This window comes from Tamandua tetradactyla, chromosome 5, assembly GCF_023851605.1.
Source record: "Tamandua tetradactyla isolate mTamTet1 chromosome 5, mTamTet1.pri, whole genome shotgun sequence".
NCBI classification, from domain to species: domain Eukaryota; kingdom Metazoa; phylum Chordata; class Mammalia; order Pilosa; family Myrmecophagidae; genus Tamandua; species Tamandua tetradactyla.
The window spans coordinates 111491522-111515548 of NC_135331.1; the positions used below are offsets into that span (position 1 = coordinate 111491522).

Consider the following 24027-nt stretch of genomic DNA (forward strand, 5'->3'; position numbering starts at 1 on the left):
GGTCAGTGTGATGGCCCAATAAATCTCAGAGTTATTTGGGCAGTGAATAAGTAAGTATTTACAAAGTTCCCTTGGGAGAATGGGGAGAAAGAGAGAAATATTCAACTTCTCCAACTGGAGAGTTTCTCATATTCTTGCTAGTAGTGGGGACAACCAAATCAATAGGCTAATCCCTTGATCTTGGGATTTGCCCTGATGAAATTTATTCCTGCAAAGGATAAGCTAAGCCTACTTAAAATTAAGCCTAAGAGTTACCCTCAGAGAACCTCTTTTGTTGCTCAGATGTGTCCTCTCTAAGCCAACTCAGCAGATGAACTCACTGCCCTCCCTCTTATGTGGGACATGCCTCCCTGGGGTGTAAATCTCCAAGACAACATGGGACAGAAAGCTTAGGATAAGCCAGGACCCAGCATCACAAGATTGAGAAAGCTTCTTGACCAAAAGGAGGAAGAGAGAAATGAGGCAAAATAAAGTTTCAGTGGCAGAGATTTCAAACAGAGTCAAGAGGTTATCCTCATACATTATATAGAGATCCCTTTTTAATTTATGCTGTATTGGAGTGGCTAGAGGGAAGTACCTGAAACTGTTGAGCTGTGTTTCAGTAGCCTAGATTCTTGAAGACGATTGTATAAAGATATAACATTCACATTACGATGTGATTGTGTGATTGTGAAAACCTTGTGTCTGATACTCTTTATATCTAGGATATGGACAGATGAGTAAAAACTATGGATTAAAAAATAAATAAGTAATGGAGGGACAAAGGGTAAAATAAATTGAGTTGATGGAAATACTAATGGCCAATGAGAGGGAGGGATAAGGTGTACGGTATAGATGAGTTTTTTCTTTTTATTTATTTTTCTGGAGTGATGCAAATGTTCTAAAAAATGATCACATAGCTGTGATGATATTGTGAGTCATTATTGTACACCATATATAGAATCCATGTGTGTGAAGATTTTTCAATTAAAAAAAGGAACAGGGCTCTGTGTAAGCCACTGTCCTAAGTACAGCTGCCTCCTATTTATTTACACACAACACTGATTTCATAAAAGTTGTGGACCATCATCCCAAATTGACATACTGAAAAAAAAAGTCACACATGAAGGATGACTTTATATTGCATTTAATTGGCATTTGTCATTGATGGCAGTCAGCTTTTTTTTTTTTTCAGACATTCTACCCCTAGGATCTACTGTTGGCTCTGGTTATCCACCACAGCGTGTGCTGACGGTGCAACGGAATCATCCCTGTTGGCACCCTAAGATCTGCTGGTCATTAGAACTGCAAAGTGTTCCTGACAACCTCAACATAATGGCTGTCTGGGGGTGGCTTTCTCTGGCTTCCAGGCTGCAGAAACTTCTTAATTGTAGGGATGTTGCTGATTTTTGCTTTAAATGCCTAAAAAGAGAAATGGTAAAATCAGGTCTCAACAACAGTCACAACCTCTAAAAAAAGAATGAGAATTTTGTCATGAAAGGAGGAAGCTTAGACCTTGAGCTTTGGATATCAGTGTGCTGAATCTGAGCTCATCTCTCAAAACATATTAACTGAATGTCTCCTGGGAATGCCATACATTGGCTGGAGTGTTTTGCAGGTTTAATTATCGTATTTAAAAATCATTGTTGTTAGAAAAGGACAACACACCAACGGATGAAATGAAAAAACAAAATGTGCTGTATCCATACAATGGAATATTACTCAACTGTAAAAAAGAATGAAATGTCAATACATACCACAATATGGATGAACCCTAAAAAGTGTATGCTAAGTGAAGGGAGTCAGACACAAAGTCATATATCGTATGACTTCATTTATATGAAATGTCCGAAATAGGCAAATGCATAGAGACAGAAAGCAGATTAGCAGTTGCTGGGGTTGGGGGGAGGGGAGATATAGGGAGTGGCTGCTTCATGAGTGTGGGTTTTCATTTGGGGGTGATGAAAATGTTTTGGAAGTAGATAGAGGTGATGGTTGCCCAACATTGTGAATGTACTAAACGCACTGAATTGTATATTTGAAAGTGGTTGATTTTATGAGAATTTTATCTCAATAAAAAAATCATTGTCATGAACAACAGTGCATGTTAAAAGTCTGAGTATTCATATTCTTTGACCTATCACTTCCTGTTTTATAAATTTATTATAAGAGAAGAACTATGGGTATGAGCAAAGAAATAGCTATAAGAATGTAAAAGTGAAAATTGACAATAACCTATGTTCCAGAAAAAGAAAACTGATTACATAAATTATGGAATATCCCTATAAGGAATATAATCCACTAATTTACAATGGTATTACCCATAAACAGGCATGAAGAAGGTCTCTCTACTGACAAGGAAAGATCTCCACAAATGCATTGTTAAATTAAAAATCCTGGTGCAAAACAGGCTGTATACTATTTTATCTTTTGCGTAAGGGGGAGGCAATTAGTTAAGATATGAAAAAGAAAAATATTCATATTTTCTTATATCTGCATGAATAGGAACATTAGAAGGATACACAAGAAACCAAAACAAAGTGATTATGGGGGTGGGAAGGCGGGAGAACAGTGGTGGAAATGCGACTTCTTAATTTATACCTTTTTTTAAAAAAACGTATGATTTTATTTCCCAGTAAAAATAAAATAAAATTATATTGCAGAATATTTATTGACATGTAAAAACATCCAAGATAAGTGAAAAAAAATTAAATTGCTGGCCACAATATTTCGTGTGATCCTATTTTGAGGAAAAATGCAAAATAATAGGTCAGGAAGTCTAAAGCATTAATGTTTTGCTAGTAGGATTATAGGGTGGGTTTTTTTTCCTTTCTTTTCTTCTCATGGCTTATAACCATGTTTAATGTAGCTACCATCCACTTGCATTTCTTCTGTTTTAAGAACAAGCTATTCTTAAACTATAAAACTCACGATCACCTATTAGATGAAAGGTTTCTAAGGAATTGGAACAGAGGCCAGGTAAATTTGGCAGTGACAGAGGAAGGGGCAAGGGTCTGAGTTGAGGCAATGCAACAGGAGACAGGCAGAGGCAGCCCAGCAGAAGCTCTGAATAAATGAGGGACTGCAGGAGGGTTAAAAAAGATGCAGAGTTGTTTGGAGGGCTGGGGAGAGAAGCCACAGAGGCAGGCTTGACAATCTTGCTTTGCCTTGGAAAAACACTTGAAGTACCAATAAAGAAGATAGCCCTAAATGTTTACACTAGAAAGAAAAACCTATTCTTTCTCCCTCCATAAGGTTTTATTTCCTAAAATATCATACAGTTGTAAGCAGAAGAAGATAGTCAAAAGGAATAAGGTAATGATTTTTCAAATGTCCTTCTTAAGTTTCTTTTGATATTGACCTGGAGACACATTTTTTGATTCAGACGTTTGTCTCCGTTCATTTCGTCCTGGGGTTTTTGTGGATGTTAATACGTTACCTGTAGCCGAGGGAAGGCAGAAAGAACAGAAGCATCGAGTTCTTCCATCATCAGAATAGCTTCTATCAGTTGTATGTCTGCCCAGCTGAATTTGTTGCCAACAAGAAAATCCTCTCCATGGCCTTTCAGAATCTACAGAAAGAAAATAACAAAGAATGTCAAATAAAAGTAAAAGATGACTTTGCCTGGCTAACCACCTAGAAAAGCACGTAATCCATTGTATAGATGGATCTTTTTTCTTGATAATCTCTGAGACTGTCAAAGATATGATGAAACCAGCACTCTTATACATTGCTGTAAATTGGCAAAATCCTTTCAGAAATTAATTTTTCAGTGATTTTCAAAGCCATTAAGTGGTGAAGTGTTGAAGCCAGGCTCCCTGTAACAAGCCTGGAGTTGATTAAGTAAAACTTTACCCACCAGTACAGAGAAACACAAAGGCCACAATTAGCTGGAGTCAGGATGCTATACCAAAAGCAGAACGAAGACACCAATGCAGAAACTCAAATCTGAGCCACATGAAAGCTAAATTTTCACTGTCCAGTGAAAACTGCATATAAAAATTCCTCAGGTGCAGCTTTTACAGACAATGGAAAAGATGTGGATTTACCCTGTGAGTAAGGAACAAAGACAAATTCAGGTACCACATCTCTTCTTGACTATCAGTTGGAGTGAAGGGGTCAAATGAGCCATGTCTCTCTCACCACCCATCCTGCACTTGCCCTCATGGCAGCTAGGCAGAGCTCTAAGAGAGAGAGTAGAAGCACACAAGACCTGCTAAATTCTAGACTCAGAACTGGTACCGCATCGATTCCACCACGTTCTGTTGATCAAAGCAAGTCACAAGTCAGCTGGACTCCATCTTTTGATACCAAGAAAGTTTGTAGCCATTTTCTTTTTTTGGAGTCTATACACTGCAAGTATTTATATGCTATGCACTGTATTAGACCTGGCTTAGCATGGTTTGCTTTTACTCCTGGGAATAGTAAGAATAAAATTGTGTTAGTTGCAAAGAAAAAAATGTCCAAAATCAGTGACTCTTAAAAGTGTCTCAGTCAAGGTAAAATGAAAATACCCTTATAGGCACACATGATAAAGGACATATATGAAAAACCCATGGTTAACATCACATTCAATGGTGAGAGACTGAAAGCTTTCCCTCTAAGGTCAGGAACAAGGCAAGGATACCTACTGTCACCACTGCTATTCAACATTGTACTAGAAGTTCAAACTACAGCGGTTAGGTGATAAAAAGAAATAAAAGGCATCCAAATTGGAAAGAAAGAACTGAAACTTCCACTATTTGTAGATGACATGATCGTTTATACAGAAAATCCTAAAAAAAAAATCCACAACAAAGTTCCTAGAGCTAATAAATGAATTCAGCAAAGTGGCAGGGAACAAGATCAACACCCCAAAATCAGTTGCATGATAAAGAGCATTTAATGCTATGACTCAAATAATTAAGTTTGCTTGTTTTAATTTGTAAGGTATTTCAACAACAATGCATGTTGTCTCTGGATAAATAGGAGTTTACTTGTCTAGTCCTGATGGAGTTCTTCATTAAAGCCAGTTAATAGTAACTCATTACTTCTTAAGGATAAAACTGAGGATAAAGATCACAGAATTATTTAGCCCAGCCAACCTTGTATTTGTGGAACTCTGTGCTAACAAGCCTTCCTATTATACTGCAGGCTGGCCTCTAGGTTTGGAACCTTCCAGATGAATTGTGAGTGCATTGCTACTTACTCCAAAACAACTTCAGAAATGTTGTAACTTGGGGAGAATTTGTATTTTGATTAAGGCATTATCAGCCTCCAATGCTAAACCTGAAGAAAAACCTACATGGTGAACAGAGGTGGTGATGCTTTGAGCTTATGGCTTCTTTGTAAAATCAGACCAGAAAAGCACTATACTTTCATTCCAATTGGTTCATTCCAATTCTGCTTTGTTGAAGGCTCTGCCATTTTACCTGTTATTTATTCTGGAATCCTTATTAACGTTTTGGTCCAAAAGCAGTAAAGCGCTAACATAGCATCTGTTTTTTTCAAATATTCACACTTTCATCATTCTTACTGGCGAAAGGAAATGCAAAAGCCCAGGGTCCCAGCCACTTACCTTTTCAAAGACGGGGAAGTAGCGGTTTTTAGCATTCTTCATGATTAAAGCAACACTCTCCTCTTTTTCCTCAGGTGGCTTGAATGCAACCAGTGCGACCATCATCATCAGGTCCAGTGTGCCATCAGCATACATATTGATCCTGACAAAATACCAGCTGACTTTCACTCACCGAAGCCTTAGAGTAAAGGTTCTCCTCTCCAACACAACTGCGGTGTAACTAGATATTGGGACAAACTATTTTTCCATTGCCCCTTTAAGCATCCACTCTTGGGAATGATTTCTGAGACCAGAATCAGCCAAGTGACTAAGGCATAGTTAATGCTTTGGAAATGTTTATTGAATAAATGGACATAAGAAGGAATTAATGAATACCTCCAAGTTGAAAGCTACCATAAACAAACAACTGGATTATTATAGTTTTAAAAATGGAACTCAGTGACATTTACTACAAGTGCAAAACCATAAGTCCCAGAACCTGTTCACTTTTTTAGAGATGATAGGCAATTTTGCAGATCTCTTGGTGATCTGGCAACTGAGAAAGAAAGGTTTACCTTCCTAGTCAGGTCAGTCAAAAAGCTCTATTTCATTCCCTTTAAAATTTCCTTTCATTTGCAAATACTAAATATGAACAAGATTACTTTTTAAAAAAACAACTAAGATTAATTATTGGCCTTTGGTGCAAACATGCTGTGCTAGCTCTCTCTACAACTAGTTTGCAACCTTTTAAGGGTTGTGTGTCTTTGTATCTCCACTATGTGCTAATTTTCCAACAAATTTTATTTAATAATCTTCTGTAGTCTTTGCCTTTCTTTTTAATGGTATTTAGAAGAATAATTTGCATTCATTGTCCCATCTTAATCATAAATCAGTTGTCACATATTCACTTGCTTAGATCTGTTTCAGTTTATAGACCGAGAAAAAAATATTAATGACTCTACCTATAGTTTCAGGACACATTTCTTGAGAAAAACATGGAGATTTAAAAAAATAAATAAAAACATGCATAATAACAATGAAAAATAGAATGCTTTTACTTATTAGAACTCATTTACATTGTCATAAAAGGGTTCCATTCACACACTGCTTGAAATTGCCCCCTTTCTCACCCTAAACCTCTGGGACTGCAGATTGGAATGACTGGGTCTGTTTTAAAGACGGAGCTATGAGAAAGTTGGAATGGGCTGCTCCTTGCTATGGACTTTGCTTATTCTTATACTATACTTTCTCTTTTTCTCCTTTTTTTCTGAATAATTAGCCTGGGGCTTTCTTCCATCATGTTTGGTATGTATGCTGACCATCCCACTATGACCAAGCTATGGAGATAAGATTTTAGGGACCATTGAAAATGCTTCTTGACCTGAATCTTAATAAAATATTATAGTTGCAAGTCTTTGTTTTGCCTTGTCTACTCATTTCCTGCTAAATAAACTATTCCCAGGAGTAAAACCAAACCATGCTAAGCCAGGTCTAATGCAGTGCATAACATATAAATGCTTGCAGTATATAGACTGCAAAAAAAGAAAATGGCTACAAACTTTCTTGGTATCAAAAAAGCTGACCTTGTGCCTTGCTTTGATCAACAGAATGTGGTAGAATCAATGAGGTACCAGTTCTGAGTCTAGAATTTAAGAGGTCTTGTGTGCATCTACTCTTTCTCTCTTAGAACTCTGCCTAGCTGCCATGAGAGCAAGTGCAGGATGGGCGGTGAGAGAGACATGGCCCATTTGACCCCTTCACTCCAACTGATAGTCAGCCAAACCCAAAATCTGAACTTCCAAGCAGACCAAGTTCATGACTGCAGGCATGAGTGAGTGCAGCTGAGTTAAGTTGAACCTGGCCCAAGATCAGCAAACCCACACAGCTGACCCATAGACTGGTAAGTAATGCAAATGCTTATTAAGTCACTGCTTTGAGGTCATTTGTTATAAAGCATTATTTGTGGCAATAGATCATTTGCTGTAATGGTCAATATATGCTTGCTGAGCTAGTCATTTCCACCTTCATGGTGGAAATGGGCAAATTTCCATTTTCTGAGGCAAATATTTTTAGGAGTAAGAAGAGACTATGAAAATGCTGAATGCACAACACTACGAGTAGCACACAAAAAGAGGAGGTCTAGGATATCTATTCAGAGTTCTGCCCAGGACATGCCCAGTATAGCAGGAGCCTCTCCTTTTTTTTCACCCTTGCCTTCTCCTCTCAGCCCAGGCTAAAAGGCTTTACCTGGACCAGGTCTCAATTGATCCAGAGCCCCTGAAGTTTGGCCAAGCATCAAGCACATACTTGAATCCTATATATGGTACCTGGCTGTCTCCTTCAGGTCCTTTCCGTACAAGTTATACTTGGCAGCAAGGTAGCTGAGGATGGCTCTAGTCTGTGTCAGCCTCATTCCATCCATTTCAACCAAAGGTACTTGGTCAAAAAGCAGGCGTCCCTCTGTGGTTGAAGCAAAGAAAGTTAAAGATATTCTCCTACCATGGTTATAGTGAGCCTGAGGGAGAATCCAGTTCTAATATTGTGAGAGTGATTTTTAATTTTCATCCTAATTGGTGAGTTAAAGTCCCCAGGTGTTCAGGAAATGCCTACCATGTAAAATTTTGGTTTCACTCATTTTTGTGTTTACTACATTTACTATAACTGTGTCATAGTATAACTTGTTCTGGTTTTCAAAGTTTAGAGTATATGAGTAACAACTTCCTTTACCCATTCCTTTGGGGTGCACGGGTGGTACAGTGGTGGAAAGCTCGCCTTCTATGCAGGAGACCCGGGTTCAATTCCTGGACCATGCACCCCAAAAGATAAATTAAGAAAAAAAAAAAGAAAACCCACCCCACAGTATGTGAATGTAGTTAACAGCATTGAATTATATATTTGAATATGTAGTAAAGGGGAAATCTTAGGCTGGAAATATGTTATTAGAATAAAAAAAAATTTTAAATACATGGAACTGCACAACACAAACAGTAAAGCCTAAGTCAAACTATGAACTGGAGTTAATAGCACAATTACAAAAAGGTTTTCATCAGTTGTAACAAATGTATCATACCAAGGAGGGTGTTCATAAAAGGGGAGTATTTGGGAATCCTGTATTTTATGCATGTTTTTTTGGTAAACCCACAATTTCTCTAATTAAAAAAAAATACCCACCCAACTTCCCAGATATTCTGGTCAGGGGTGACATCTAGGAGTCTGCGTCCTTTAAAAGCACATCAGGTGTCATTTTAGGTCTACCTGGCTACGGGATGGGTATAGCAGCCCTTGGAATAGAGCTGGCACTGTAGCAACCATCAGAATAGAGATGGCAGTGGGTTTTAACGGCAGCTTTAGTACTTGCCAGCCATGCGGCTTTGAGCAAATTTCTTATCTGAGCTTCAGCTTCCTTTTTGCTAAAATAATAAAATGGGATTTTAAAGGATGAAATGAAATGACGTAAGTAAAACAATGCATGCTATCAATGACCAATGCACAGTAAAATCAAGTTCTCTTTTTTAAGTGGCTGCTTATAAAAATAATGCATTTAAAGATAGAACTACAAATGGTGCTGTTTTCCTGAGGGCTTGAATAAATGGGTAAATTTAAAATTTCCATTAATGCCTGCACATTATTGAGAATAAGGAATAACTAACTTTACCCAGAATAGGAACAAGTCTTCAATAGCGCATTGACAAAGGCCATAATCAATTTCTGCAAGTTCCAATATTGTTGCCACTTGACTGAATGAGACACAGTAGAAGATGGTGGAGAGAACCTCACCCCGGAGACAGTGACAGTTTTCCAGACAAGCCAGTGTTCCTGTCTAGTTGTATGCCTTTAGGGTAATCTTTGACTTGGCTGAGCCTATTTTCCGATCTGAAGCAGTATCTGTCCTGCCCACGTTTCTATAGTATTTTTGGGTAAGAACATGTTTAAGGCCATGCTTTGGAAATATCAGTACTATTATTTATGCAGAGGCTGTAAAATCTCCATTTATTAAAGTTGTTTCTACATTTGTTCAATATCAAATGAGCATCTGCAGGCCCTGCACCATGTCAGTGCTTTTTAATAATACAAATGCCAGTTAGAAATGGTACCTGCCTCCAGACGATAGCAATCTTTTTCAAAGGGATTAAAAAAAAATCTCAGATCACTATCGCAAGAAAGGATCTTTGAGATCCTTTAGTTTAATCCCCTTATGCTTTAGATGAAGGCACTGTGGAAGGCAAGGAAGATGAACATAACTAGCCTAAACATACAGCCAGGGGACAACTAAGCCAACAGAAGTGGCTTCCCGACTCCTGGTGCAATGCTCTCTCAGATGCTGCAGGGGAGGACACTTCCTGCCAGAATCACCAGGGAGGAGTTTATGGAGGTGCATTCATTTACTCAATAAATATGTGCTGAACCCCTACTATGTATCAGTGATTGTCCTCATTTGGGGTGGAGTGGGGTATTAATGGGAAGAGGGACCTCAGGGGGATTCCAGATAATAAAGATCCTGGAAAAGATCTGAGTTGGGGAAACCAGGTCTTTTCCATTCGATAACATCTGCTTGTACATTACAATCTGTGACAGTAAAGATTTTTATCTTTTGATAAGGAGACAGGGATGCAGAGTCATTAAGGGCATTGCCCAAAGACATAAAAATTTGTACGTGGCAGATCTGCAGATTATCAGTCGAACGCCCTTCTTAAAAAATAATTTATGTTAGTTTCATGTTTGTTTATCTGCAGCAGTGGAGCCTGCCCAGTTTCCTTAGATAAGGAAATAACATTACGTATGTTAGAAATACAAGTACTATGAAAGTACTGGTCTTCTTTCTCAGTGTGGGAAATTTTTCTGGAGACATGTAAGGGCCTCTTCTTGGATCAACTTAATCAAATTTGGAGCTTTCCCATAGCCTCAATTCTATAATTGTGGCCTGATAAAATGGTTTTTGCTAATCTACAAAACCTCTACAGGAAAGTAGCTATGATCCATGAGAACTAGAAAATGTCCTAGATCAGATCCACTCTCCCACTTCTCCCCCACCCGACTCCCACCCACCAGTTCAGCATTTTAAAATTCTTTGGTAGGAGTGGGAGTGTTGCCAATTCTCACAACTAAGGTATCTAATTGAGGTCCTAACAGCTTAAGAAATGTTTGAGAAGGCTAAGGAGACAGTGCACATACAAACTTAGCTTTGTGCCAAGAATGCAGTGAACAAGTAATGTGAGCAGTCACACCCTATGACTGCCTTTGCTAATATTTTTTACGCTGTTTTGTATCGAAATGAATATGCCCAGAAACAAATTGCTGTTTCCAGTAAGATAACATTGAATAAAACGAGACTCACCCTTCTTCAATTTTTCATATTGTCCTCTTGTTTCAATAAATTCTTCTTCAAACTAGAAGGACAGCATTGTTAAATGTTGAGGTCTCCAAAAAGAAATGCTAGCATGATAACATGCCCAAAGGCTTCCAGGATGAAAATTTAAAATGAAACCACTGAGCTATCAATGACCACGTAGTTGAAAATTCTGACAGGGCGCGGGTGTAGATTAGTTTAGACTGGCATGGAACTGCCATCCCTTTAAGATACCCAACACTCTATTCATATTTTTCTTTTTCTTCATCTGGGCTCTTCCCCCTCCCGAAACTCCTGTGTCTTTCTCCAACCTCCCCAATGATGTTTCCTCTTCCTCTTCATTTTTTCTTTTTCATCTTCTGTGCTGTTCTCGCTCTGTATCAGGATGAATTAAATCTCCTTTGGATATTCATCTGTTCAGTGAAGGGAATCTAAAGGGCACTATTCAAGTGACGTTGTCGTAATCTATTCAGGAGTGTTTAAAACTTCCGTGGGAAGTAGAAATATTTTTGCCCCCTCCCAAATCTTGAGATGGGAGTTGGGGGTAAGGTGATCAGTGTTAGGGGAAAAGTCCCTAAAGGAAGAGAATTTCCAGGACCTTAGGGATTCTTCCCCTCAGGAAAGGAAGGCAGCAGCACCTTCCCCTCAACACAATTGAAATGATTCAATCAATTTCTAAACAAAGAGAAATGAAGGCAGTTAAAGCCTCCTTGTTCTACAGAAAAAAAAAATATTCAAATAGGGGAAAAGGAAGACTACGCCTTCATGAAGTGTAGTATTTCCAAGTCTTCGGTGAAAATCAATGGGAAAGTCTTTGGGGCAGGAATTCAGAGTCAAGGAATGATTCTTGTGGGGTGGACCGTTGAGGGGAGGGTTTAAGAGGATATCAGATGTGCTTTTGAAATTTACTGCTTTTTTTGTATATATGCTATTTTTCACAAAAAAGAAAAAAAGAATTCGACTGTGATAATAAATGCCCAGCTATATGATGATACCGTGAATCATTGATTGTACACTTTGGATGATTACATGGTATGGGAATATATAATATATTGTAATAAAAAATAAAAGATTTAAAAAAAAAAGAGGACATCAGACTGAGCTGGGCCTAAGGTTCGGGTTGGCAACCGTGAGTAAAGCATGACCTAGGTGCCAAGGCAGAGCTGAAAAGCCCCTGAAAATCAGCCAGAACCTGTGTGAGAAAATGATTCAGAGGTGGGTCTTCTCTCTTTCCTTTGCCTTGTCATCCAACAAGATTTTTTCAGCCTCGATGAAGCTTCTAGAACATCCTCCCTCTACTTCCAAGTCAAACACAGGATTATGATTTGGAAAGGGAAGGAATGGCTATCACTGGCGGCAGCTGTCCTGAATTCTGAGAGGGGAAAGGTCCAATGCAATCCCTCCAGAGTTCCCCTCCTTCCTTTTCCAAATCGGAAACCAACCTCCACTCCAGCGGCAGCCAGCAGCCAGCGGATCGACTCCATCCTGCCCCTGCCACGAAAGTAGTAGAGCTTGGGTCTGGCTGCCATGACTTCTCGTTCAGCGTTTTCTGAAAGGTAAGTAAGAAAATATATTTACAGAACACACTAATACTTACAGTATAGTATGCTTCTATTTATAACAATTCCAAAACTGACAAAAATAAGCTAATGTTTAGAGATATGATCCAGATACATATGAGATAACATATGAAGAAAAGTAACAAAATGACTGCAGAAGCAGAACAGTAGTTACCTCTCCTGAGCAAGGAGAATGGGGTTGTGATTGGGGGTGGGTGGGTATTAGGGGACTTTCTAGGATCCAACCATGTTCTACTTCTTGAGCAGAGTTAATAATTAATCTTTAAATTGTATGTAAATGTTCTGTACATTTTGTATGTATGTTCTATGTCACAATAAAAATAAAGAAACAATACACATGAAGCTGTTAAGGTATCCTATAGATTTGAGAGGCTGCTTCCGGCACTTTGAGAAAGGAATGAGGTCATGTAATGGTTTCTTGAATTACCCTGCAAAAAAAAACCCTTTCCGAAAAGCAGCAAGGAGGTGACCTGCTTGGACAGATATGTTTGGTGGCGATTGGGGCACTCTTTCATCTCTGTCACAAGTTTGTCCTGAGTTCTGGAACAATCACGGATGCAGACCTAGACAGGACCGGAATTTCAGTCCTTATCTGAGACCAAGGAGCTGGGTAAGCTTAGACCCCACTCACTAAACCTCTGCATGCCTTCGTTTCCTCATCTGCAATTGGGAAGAGTTCCACGGGGTAATTTCTGTCTTCTTAAGTGAGAGTATAGTGATAAAGCAAACCTACCCAGTGACACTTCCTACTTCATTGCTGCAAGAATTACAAATGCAGTTCTGTTAGTGACTCCAGTTTATCTCACAGTATCATTCAGATGATCAAATGAGATAAAATAAAGGTGAAGTGTTTTGAAAATACTAAAGCCCTGTACCAAGTTTGCCAATAGTTGGGTCTTTTCTCACATTTGAAGCTCCCCCCCCAAATGCAACAATGCAAGCTTCACAAAACAACAAAAATACCAGCTGCTGGCATCGTGTTTACGCTGCTGTGGGATAGGATACTCAGCATGGGTCTGGCACACTGAGGGAGAGGGTGTTTTGACGTCAGCGTCAAAAGGCAGCAATTCCCCAGGGTTCAGCTGGAGGATGGCTGCCTATACTAGCAAAACTCACAAGAAAGCAAGCAACAACACAGCATATCTGTAATGAATGATGAATGGATTTAGTGTTTTCCTAGAGTTTCTTATGCTAAGATTGGCTTGCCTACTCATTGTGTATGTAATTATACATGTTTGTTGCTAATGTACCTGGTATTTTGTAAAAGAGAGCTAAACCTTTTGTAAACTGACTCAAAATTGCAGTATGAGGTACTGAAAGTATAAAACAACATGGCTTGGCATTTGCCTCTATTTTGGGATTAGGAGAGTAAATGTGGCATTGTCATGGTTTGTTATTTGATAGGAATATATTTGGAATTTTGGAATTTTATGTGGTACCTTTTTGCCAGCAGTTTCCCCTCTTCACTTATGACTGTCATTCCACATTCTCAAGGCAGGAGAGGGAGATTCTTCTGTCCCCTATTAAACCAACTCAGTGTTTTCCTGGACACATAGTGACTGTTCAATGTATACTATTGATACCTCAGATTGCCACTTTTAGATACCAGTTTCTAAACTTGATAAGATTCCTGTGTTTGGACCTTTGTTCTCTCTCTCTTTTTTTTTTTTAACATTCAATATTTATTGTGCTCCTACTATGGATAAAGCTCTGGATTAGGTGCTCTAGGTTTGCAAAAATAAGATGTAGTTCTTCCATCAAAAAAATCTTTCAAATCTTTGATCTATTGATGGAAATTTCCAGACTTCTGTGATGTACATTAGAAAGATATATGTTTAATAAAGTGCAATACAGCATCACAGGAACTTAACAGGTCTTACAGAATGATTATATGGAAATATAAACTCATTTGGCCCTCATCCCCATCCCATGGCATTAGAGATTAAGAACCTAAGCCAAGTCCTCTAATTCTTTTTCCTTTATCTCTCTGATGAATTGCAGCAAAGCTTGGGATAAACCACAGGTAACACAGAAGGCCAACTTTTTTACACTTCAAAAATGAAACCCAAGTATTCATATTGTTGAAAAGTACATTGTTAAAACTTAAGAGAGCAGGTGCAAATCCGCCATGGGAAATGAGGCAGGGAACAAAGGAACAGTGCGCTCTGGAGTTCACAAAACGCCAGCACTCTGAGAGCGCTAGCTGCTACTGTAAGATTCAAAAGCAGAGGGCTCAACTTGAGTATAAAGTCATGCCCATCTCTTTAACTCTGTTTTTTCTGCCACTGATGTTAGTCAATAGGTGTGTCACAAACAAATCTGAGTTCCCAAGGAGGCTCCTGGCGGGAGTCTTACAGCACCCACCTCTCAGGGCTCTCAAATGTCCTCTGAGTGCAGCATCTCCTGAGATAAGCAGTGGGCATGCACTAGAGCCCCAGCTTATTCATGTCTCAGGTGGCATGAATAGAAAGCAATGATGAAGACAGGATGCTTTGGAAAGTCAGAGGATGGTCCCTGAGGAAAAAAAAGATGTCCAAAATCCTTTTAGAAAACGTGGAAGGACATGTACCTGAGTTAGATTCTGGGTACTGAACAAAACGAAGATCTGTGTTCAAATTTCATATTACCTCTCACTTAAACAAGTTTTGTGGCCTCTCTGAGCCTCAGTTTTCATTGGTGAGTTATGAAGTTGAATAAGATACCATACACAAACTGGTGTATATTATCTTATTCAACTTTGTAAGATAATACACCCCCAAAATGCCACATACATACACATATAGTTATCCAGATTGCCACAATATTCATATACAGGAATAGAAGTCAAGCTTGCTTCTGGAATAGAAGTGGAAGGCTTTCCCCACAAGTGTGGTTTGGGAACAGGAGCTTCGCCTAGGAGCCTGCTAGAAAGGTATAATCTCAGTCCTGCAATAGACCTACTGAATTTGCATTGTTGCACACACATGCATATTTAAATGATGTTTGAGAAGTGGGTCTGGAATGAAAACCCAGTTAAACTGTACTTGGTTTTACTTCCAAAGGACTGCAGGGCAGGCAGCACTGAAGGATGTAATGTTTAAAACTTATATTAAAAGTAATGAGTAAGTATCAAAGAACAGAAAACCACAAATATTGGAGAGGATGTGGAGAAATAGGAACCCTTATTCGCTACTGGTGGGAATATAGAATGGTGCAGCAGCTCTGGAAGGCAGTTTGGCAGTTCTTCAGGAAGTTAAATATAGAACTACCATATGATCTGGCAATCCGATTACCAGGTATACACTCAGAAAAACTGAAAGCAAGGACTTGAACAGACATTTGCACACCGACGTTCATAGCAGCTTTTGACAAAAAATGGAAACAGCTCAAGCGTCCATCAAAGGATGAGGGGATAAATAAACTGTGGTGTATACACATGCGATGGAATATTATGGAGTTGTAAGAAGGAATGAAGTCCTGATGCATGCAACAACATGAATGGACTCTGTGGATGTTATGTTGAGTGAAATAGGACAGAAACAAAAGGACACTAATAAGAACTAATTATAATGAGCAAAATCTGGGAGTTAAAATCTAAAGTATAGGTTATCAGGAGCTCAAAAGAGGGTAGAGAATAGGCAGATGATATTTAAAACTTACAGAATTTTTAATAAAGTTGAAAGTAAATGTTTGGAAATGGATAGAAGTGATGGTAGTGCAACACCACCAGTGTAATAACAGTGCTGTGTATGAGTATAGTTGAAGGGGAAGTATAGGGTCATTCACATTACTAGAAGAAAAGCTAGAGGATATAACATGGAACTGTATAACATAGAGAAAACTGTTGTGGACAGTGACTGTGGTTAGTTGTACATATAAAAAAAGTTCTTACACAAACTAGAACAAATGTACATCACTATTACAATGTGTTAATAGGGTGGTATATGAGGGGCAGTACAATTAACACAAATTAAGGACAAAAGTTAACAGTGATATTGTAATATTCATTCATCAATTGTAACAAAGGTACTACACCAAAACTAAGTATCAACAATATGGGGGGGGGAGGGACAGAATCCCTTACACCCCTATCTGCACGGATATTTGTTTTTGGAGTAATGAGAATGTTCACAAATTGATTGTGGTGGTGAATGCATAACTCTGTAATTATACAAGAGCCATTGATTGGCATACTTAAAAAAGAGGAGGGGGCAAGAAAATGGTCAAGTGCTGAGTTGCAGATGGCTGTGGTTAGAGAAAGGTCAGAGGAGAAGGAAATTTGAGAATTGTTAAGTAAATTTCCCATCCTTTAGATCATTTTTGTTGACCCTGTTTCAAAAAGGAATTGGAGATCATTCCCAGGATTGGAGGTCCCCTTCAAGTCCCAAGTTTAACAAAGTAATAAATGTGTAGATGCTGGCCCTGGAACAAGATCTGAAAGAGATGTCAGTTTCCTGAACTATAAAATGAGGAGTTGGTTTGGAATTAAGACAATTTCCTTAGTTTGTTCTGGTTTTAACAGTATTTCCGACCTTGCTTCTCTTCCCATGTCTTCAGCCTTTGCCCTCCCTGCTTGCTGAATACACACCTTGGAAGGCAACAGATGTTTTGGGCTGAAATTCTACTGACAATGTTAACAGTCGTTCTGAATAATTGATGCAAAACAACACATGTTTTTCTGAATTATTTGAAGAGTTAGCAAAAGCAGGTTTTTATTGGATTTTCTGGATAATAAAAATTGTAAGATGCTAATCTAAGAGATTACCAGTTTTAGCAGATGTTCTGAGGAGGAATATGAGATGTCAATTCTAGCTCTTTTATCAATAGAAAACACTACTTCGGCTTCTCTAATGGATCAGAATGTCCTATCTTTGTTGCAACTAGCAGGTAAGAGTTTGTCACTGCAGCTAAAACTCTCCCAGATAACTCTGTATTCCCCACAGAATTTAATTTACAAAGATGCAGCATTATTTTAGCATTAAATATGTAATGCTTCAGGGAAAAAAAAAACATTTTGAAGTTGGAAGGTAGCAATTTAACAGCACAACCAATGACTTAGAGTACAGCTAAGCTGTACTCTAAGCTTCAGCATAGCTTTGGTTACAGTCCATTTTTAATTGATTATTAGTTATTTCTCTTCTATTTTTCAAATCTATGATATGTTAGCAAAATATTTAATTAATTGGACTTGACATGTTACCAGCTGAAGGGGAGGTCTCCTACATGGAACCAACTCTTTCAAAAGAGATCTCAAGTGTTTATAGGACATTTTTACTGCACAGATGACAATATGATTAAGCAGGTAGGCCTATTTCAAGCTCATTTAATAAGCATCTCCTCTAGAGAAACCTATATTTCTATTTCAGTAGCTAACTTTCCTTTCAGTTAAGTTCTAATGGATGGACTCATGATCCTAAAGCTCACAAGAGATTGGCTTACACCCCCAATTCTTACAAACTTACCTGAAATGATAAATGCACCTGATGTATCCAATGGAGAGGGTAAAACTGTGATCAGGGGGGACACCAGCCACAATTAAGGGAGGGATATCATATTGAAACAACAATGAAACACCTAAACCAGGAAAGAGATTTTTATCTACTCAGGTCACTAAAGCTGCTTGGAGGATAAAGTGACCACAACATGTCCTGTCCTGTTGTTTAAAGATTGGGACAAATCCTAGAAAAATTTGTCTCCATCAGGGCTTAACTAAGAGACCCTTCTCCCCTGGCATCTTAAGTTGTCACAGTTCCAGGGAGGACCCTGGAGTTAGATGCCAGCATCAGATGATTTTGATTACATCTTCTATGCATACATGGAGTAAATACTTAGATGCAAGAAGAATTTGTTTATTCTTTAGGGCCCATGGCTTGGTACGGCCAGTGCCTAAGTCCATTTCAACTGTGTACAAGAATATGTGAGATTTGCCTGAGGAGGAAAAGATGTTTTGGTTCGAAAACTCATAAAGGTTTGAATTCTAGTAAGCACATATGTCAAATAATCAGCTGAAACACACTTTAACTCTTACAAAGGTTTTTTTTTTTTTTCTGCTTTCACACAGTCATATTGTAAAAGCTATATAGCTATACAATCATCTTCAAGAATCAAGGCTACTGGCTGAAACTGTAGAGCTGTGTTCCAAAAGCCATGTTTCTTGAAGATGATTGTATAATGATATAGCTTTTGCAATGCTACTATGTGACTGTGAAAACCTTGTGTCTGATGATCTTTATGGCTATGATATGCACAGATGAGTAAGAAATATGGATTAAAGATAAATAAATAATAGGGGGAACAAATGTTAAAATGAATTGAATAGATTGAAATACTAGTGAACAATGAAAGGGAGTGGTAAGGGGTATAGAAAAAAAATAGGGGGAACAAAGTTTAAAATATATTGAGTAGATGGAAATACTAATGGTCAATGAGAGGGAGGGGTAAGGGGTATGGTAAGAGTTTTTTTCTTTTTATTTCTTTTTCTGGAGTGATGCAAATGTTCTAAAAAATGATCATGGTGATGAATATACTACTATGTGATGACACTGTGAGCCGTTGATTGTACACCATGCACGGAATGTTTGAATGTTAAGAATGTTCATGATGTATGCTGTTTTGGTTTGATAAAAATAAATTTAAAAAAAAAAAGACTCAAGACTACTGGAACACAGCTCAACAGTTTCAGGTACTTCCCTCTAGCCACAGGGAAATTATACCTATTGTTTGGTGTGAGTGTCTTTTAATAAGTTTGATATCATGCATAGGCAATGAAAATCTTAAAAAACCTATCTAAGCCCAAACACCCCTAAAGAGAGGGATAGAAACATCAAAGGCGATGGTGGAGTTATACACAGAAGATAAGATTTAACAACTGAATACGAATGCTGAATCATTACATTGATATCTCTTTTAGTCTCCAGTATCTTAGAGCAGCTAGAAGTTAAAACCTAAAACTGTGGAATTTTAACCCATACCAAACTCTGAAAACTGTTCTACAACTAATTGTTACATTGTGCTTTGAAATGTATCGCTTTTTTTGTATAAATGTTATTTTTTCACAAAAAAAGAAAAGAAAAGACGATTGTGATGATAAAAAAATATTTAAGCCCTCTAGCCTCCTATATTCTGGAGCAGCTAGAAGGAAAAATCTGAGAGGATTGTATTGTAGCCCATGACAAACTCTGGAATCTGTCCTGTAACTACTTGTTGAAAGTGCTTTGAAAACCATTGCTTTTTTAGTTCTTTGCTTTGTAGATATGTTTTATTATACAACAAAAAAGTAAAAAAAAAAAAAAAAGGCCTCTCTAGATGTACTTTATATACCTTTTTTATAGTTAGAGAAGTGTAGATTCAAATTTTAAAAATGCATAAATTACAGAGTTCCCATGTACACCCCCCCCCCAGACACAATTTTCCCTATTATCAACACTTTGCATTTGTGTGGTAGCTTTGTCAGAATTGATGAAACAGTAACATTATTATAAGTTTGTGTTGTATAGTCTTATGCTTTTTTGTTTTGTTTTTTTAATTTTTTTATTCTAATAACATATACACACCCTAAAATTTCCCCTTTTAACCACATTCAAATGTATACTTCAGTGTCAATTATATTCACGTTGTGCTCCCATTACCACGATCCGTTACCAAAACTTTTCCATCACCCCAAACAGGAACTCTGTACCGATTAACCGTTACCTTTCCTTTCCCTATTCCCACCACGGGCTCTGGTAACCGATAGTCTAGTTTCCATGAGTTTGTTTATTCTAATTCTTTCCTATCGGTGAGCTCATATAATATTGTCTATTGTGTGCCTAGATAAACTTTTGCTATCTCCTCTTCATTTATATATCTATTCTGCAGGAAAAAAAAAATATCTGTTCCATTTTTTTGGTACGGGCAAGCTTAAAGATAATAGATTTCAAATTCACCAAAAGTTAAAACAATCGCTGACTATAAGCTGCAAGTTCAGCAACAATACAAGCATCTAAGGGCAAGCACTTCATCACTAACCTTATCTCTTCCAGGCTCTTCTTATCTCCAAAGTGTTGAGAAGGATGAAATGAAGGTTTATAACTTTCTCCTTTACTATTGAAAACTCCACCCACCCAGGGGATTAGCCAATGAGTGTTCCAGTTTGCACACACCCCTCTGAGGCCTCGCTTTACACCCATTGTTAGTATATTTGCTATCAAGTTACCAAAGAAGAAAGTAAGATTCCACTCCATTTGACAAACATTTGCTGAATGCAGCTCTGAGCCAGGTCTGTTTTAGCCCCAAAACTACAATGGTGAACATATCCAATTCCTGCATCTATGGGAATTAAAGTCCAGTTAGGGAAGACAGGCAATGTACATGTATAAGCAAATAAGAATGCCAGACGGTGCCAAGTGCTACCAAGAGAATAAAATAGGATGATGAGAAAGAAGGACCTGGTGAATGGCAAATGCTCTAGAGTTCATGGTCAGAAAAGGCTTCTCTCAGGAAGGGATGTTTGAGCTGAGAATATAAGAAGGACCCCATCATGCAAAGTCCAGGGTTGATCACTTGGGTAAAAGGAATAAACACCACACTGATGAAATACCAAAATAGTAAGGTAAAAAAATACCAAAGCCCATGCTGACTTTGTCTGTTTGCAGACCCCTGCCCCCTGGGAATCACTTTCTGCTCTTCTCTGTCCCACAGGATGCTGTCCAGGCAGAGAACAGAGGACAGAGGACAGGAAGAGAGGGGTCAGGCATTTCTTCCATTTATTACTGGACAAAGGCCATGGATTCCTTTGCCTGATGCGCTCAATAACCAATTCCTGAGACACCGGGGTTTCAAAGGGAGAAAGAGTTTATTACAAGGTGTGCAGTAGGAGAGCACATGGCCTATCAGCCCAAAATCTGCCACCCGGAACTAAAGTAATTCTGATAGTTTTATTAGAGAAAAAGATGGTCAGGGTTTAGGACAATGAGCACTGTGGCCCCAGATGACGTAATTAGAGGTGATTATTGTGCATGCATAGATGGATTACATGCCTAGTCACAGGTAAGGAAATAGCAGAGTGAAGCATAGGTGACTTGCAGGTCAAAGTCCACCACACATGTCAGGTAGGTCTCCCCCAGCTAGAAACGCTCTCAGCCATCAGGACAGCCTTGGACTTGGGCTGACCCAAGACCCCTTCATTAATAAACATTAGGGTCTGTTTTTAGTGATTACAAGACTCTAAAGTTGAAAAACTGGATAACCGGGTCCAAATGAAGGTCACAGGGTTTTTACAATCACAGGGGCAGAAAATGAGGGCTATATAATCATTCTCAGAGATCAAGGCGGCTGGAATACAATTTAGATATTTCAAGAATTTCCCTCTCTCTACTCCAAGGTACCAGAAAGCAAAAACGAGTATCTATATCATGATTCAGTAACCAAAATCATCCCTTAAATCCTGATTTCTCAGTGACACATTCAGTATCCCTGTCTGGGGCTGCATCTGGGGCAGTAACTGTATGCAGAGGTATGCCCTCTCCTCCCCCGCTCCTGATGATACTATCTCATCTCTTTGCTTCCTCAGGTCTCTGTTACTTGCTGGTCTTTGGCTACCTCAACAACTCCCACTGCTTCACCTGCTTATACCATTGTAAATAGTCCCATCATTACAGCATCTTGAACCTAAATGCAAACTCCCCAGGAATGAAGCAGGAGGAGGAGTTCAGCCAAAGGCTTTACTTCAGGGAGAAACAGAGCCACCTGGGCAGCACTTCAAGAGAGAAATGGCTGCCCTGAAGTGGCAGGGGATAGGGTTTTTATGGCTTAACTTTGGGGTTGGGGGCAAGAGTTAGGTAAGTTTCTATTGTCTAGCTTTCAGAATTAGGGGTTAAGTTAGGAGTTGGCAGTGCTTCACTAGTAAAGTTAAATTTTAAGCACTGCCTGAAGCATGCAAGGTTGTAATTGTCTTCTGCCAGTGGGTAGAGGTTGAGTAATGGGGGTTATTATAAGAAGGCAGCTGCTGGAGCATGAAAAGGTGCAGGCTAGGGTGGGAGAGCTGTTGAAATAGTTGCCAGAGGTAGATCACTTCATGGAGGGAAGGCCTAACATTCTCCAGGCCTGACATTCTGGTCTTTTTGGTAATAAGGGGAATGGAGGTGATGGTTCATTTTCTCTAACTGCTTCCAGCTGAAATAGGGCATAGTCTCAAGGTGGTGGTGGTGGGGGGTTGACCAGAGGAGTCATGGGACAGGACTGGAGGAGTCATAGGATAGGAGTAGAAGCTGTCTTTGCTCTTTGTCATATGAGAGATGTCATGTGTGTGTGTGTTCTTGAGTTATTGTCCAGATAGCTCAGTGTATGAATTGCAAGAGGAGCTGTAAGAGACAAATGCCAAAGAAAAGAACTAAAAGCAATATTAGGAGTGGGCCACAGTGACTCTGCAGGCAGAGTTCTCGCCTGCCATGCTGGAGACCTGGGTTTGATTCCCAGTGCCTGCCTATGCAAAAAAACCAAACAATATTAGTAATGGTGTTATTAGGGAAGGAAGCATTGATTTTAGAGATGAAGTAAAGTAGAAGAAGAATGAAGGCAGTCATGATTGGCTTCCATAGTTATTATCTTGGGCTTTTTGAATAATTTCTTTGTTTTCTTTTAAAATTTTAAGGTTTTCTTCTACTTATCCAGTTTTGTTAATATAAAACAAAACAACAGGCTTCATTTATGGTTGCACAGGTGCCTCCTGTGACAGCAGTGAGAACATCTAATGCTCTCCTGCTTTGTCTAACAACTGAAGCTAGGCTATTTATTTCTTGTTTTGATTAGTAATAGCTTATTTAGTTGCATTCCAGGATAATTGTAATGAGAGAGAAATGTTTAAAATTGATCATTCTAGGAGTGGAATTCCTACAAACCAAAACAGGCTGCAGAAGATGTTTGTGGGCAATACCTCCTATGGCAGTTATTCTTTGTCCTGCAAAGAATTGGCGTAAGAAGGGAAAACCTTTGGCAGAAAAGTCAGAAAGCAAAGAAATCTCTGTCCCAAGAGAAGGCCAGAGCCTCGAGTTTATTTTCTGCTAATGATGTATCAGGTAAAGGGGCCATTTGGAGTTAAGCTAGCCATTGAACACCAGGGGAGGTTCCTGTTTGCCTTGAGCAGGTATCTTTAATTTTAAGAACAAAGCAGGAGTTTTCCCATGAGTAGGAGACTATGTTCCAGATAACCCAATGCCACAGATAAGCAAAGCAGATGGATAGGCAAATGACACAACAAAGCAGACAGACATCTTGAGCTGTTTTCAGCTCTTAGGCTGCTTTTGACAAACAAACCAGCGCAGTGGTTTTCCACTGCTTGAGGACATGCAAACAGAGAGCAAGCTTACAAATGCTTTAACCATATCCTCCCCCTCAGATGGTGTATCTTTTTCTAGAATAGGATTATAATGAGCATGAAATCCAAACTCCTGATCTTCTAAGAACTGACTGTTTTTCCATTTTTGAGGTTGAAATGAGGTTTCGAGAAAGAAACCTAGATTACGTGTTTGTCCAGAAGAAGCCTTTCTTAGGGTGTTAAGATAATGGCATTAAGTATGATAGGTATAATAATACAGGATCCTGTCCATACCTGAGGAAATATTAAATAT

The 24027-nt window shown here is 38.7% G+C and overlaps 1 protein-coding gene across 2 annotated transcripts; it reads right to left on the reverse strand.

Moving 5' to 3' along the window:
- Window positions 1-1100: 1100 nt before the first annotated feature.
- On the reverse strand, window positions 1101-20533 carry LOC143684784 (glutathione S-transferase A4-like). 2 transcript variants are annotated; one of them, XM_077162070.1, is made up of 8 exons: window positions 20429-20480; window positions 14807-14956; window positions 12305-12411; window positions 10851-10902; window positions 7843-7975; window positions 5537-5678; window positions 3419-3550; window positions 1101-1401 (listed from the first exon to the last, which is right to left on the reverse strand). In XM_077162070.1, the coding sequence occupies exons 3-8, from the start codon at window positions 12389-12391 to the stop codon at window positions 1279-1281; spliced, it is 669 nt and encodes a 222-aa protein (XP_077018185.1). In that variant the 5' UTR covers window positions 12392-12411; window positions 14807-14956; window positions 20429-20480; the 3' UTR covers window positions 1101-1278. The 2 variants fall into 2 exon arrangements, with proteins under 2 accessions (XP_077018185.1, XP_077018184.1); XM_077162069.1 differs by lacking the exon at window positions 14807-14956 and having other exon boundaries at window positions 20429-20533.
- Window positions 20534-24027: the final 3494 nt, after the last annotated feature.

Bases quoted from the DNA above. Each gene is read 5' to 3' on its own strand.
- LOC143684784 (XM_077162069.1), bottom strand. From the start codon at position 12,391: ATGGCAGCCAGACCCAAGCTCTACTACTTTCGTGGCAGGGGCAGGATG. The intron at 10,903-12,304 runs GTTGGTTTCCGA...CTGTCCTTCTAG, and splicing joins TGGCTGCCGCTGGAGTGGAG to TTTGAAGAAGAATTTATTGA. The intron at 3,551-5,536 runs GTAAGTGGCTGG...TTCTTTCTGTAG, and splicing joins ACTTCCCCGTCTTTGAAAAG to ATTCTGAAAGGCCATGGAGA.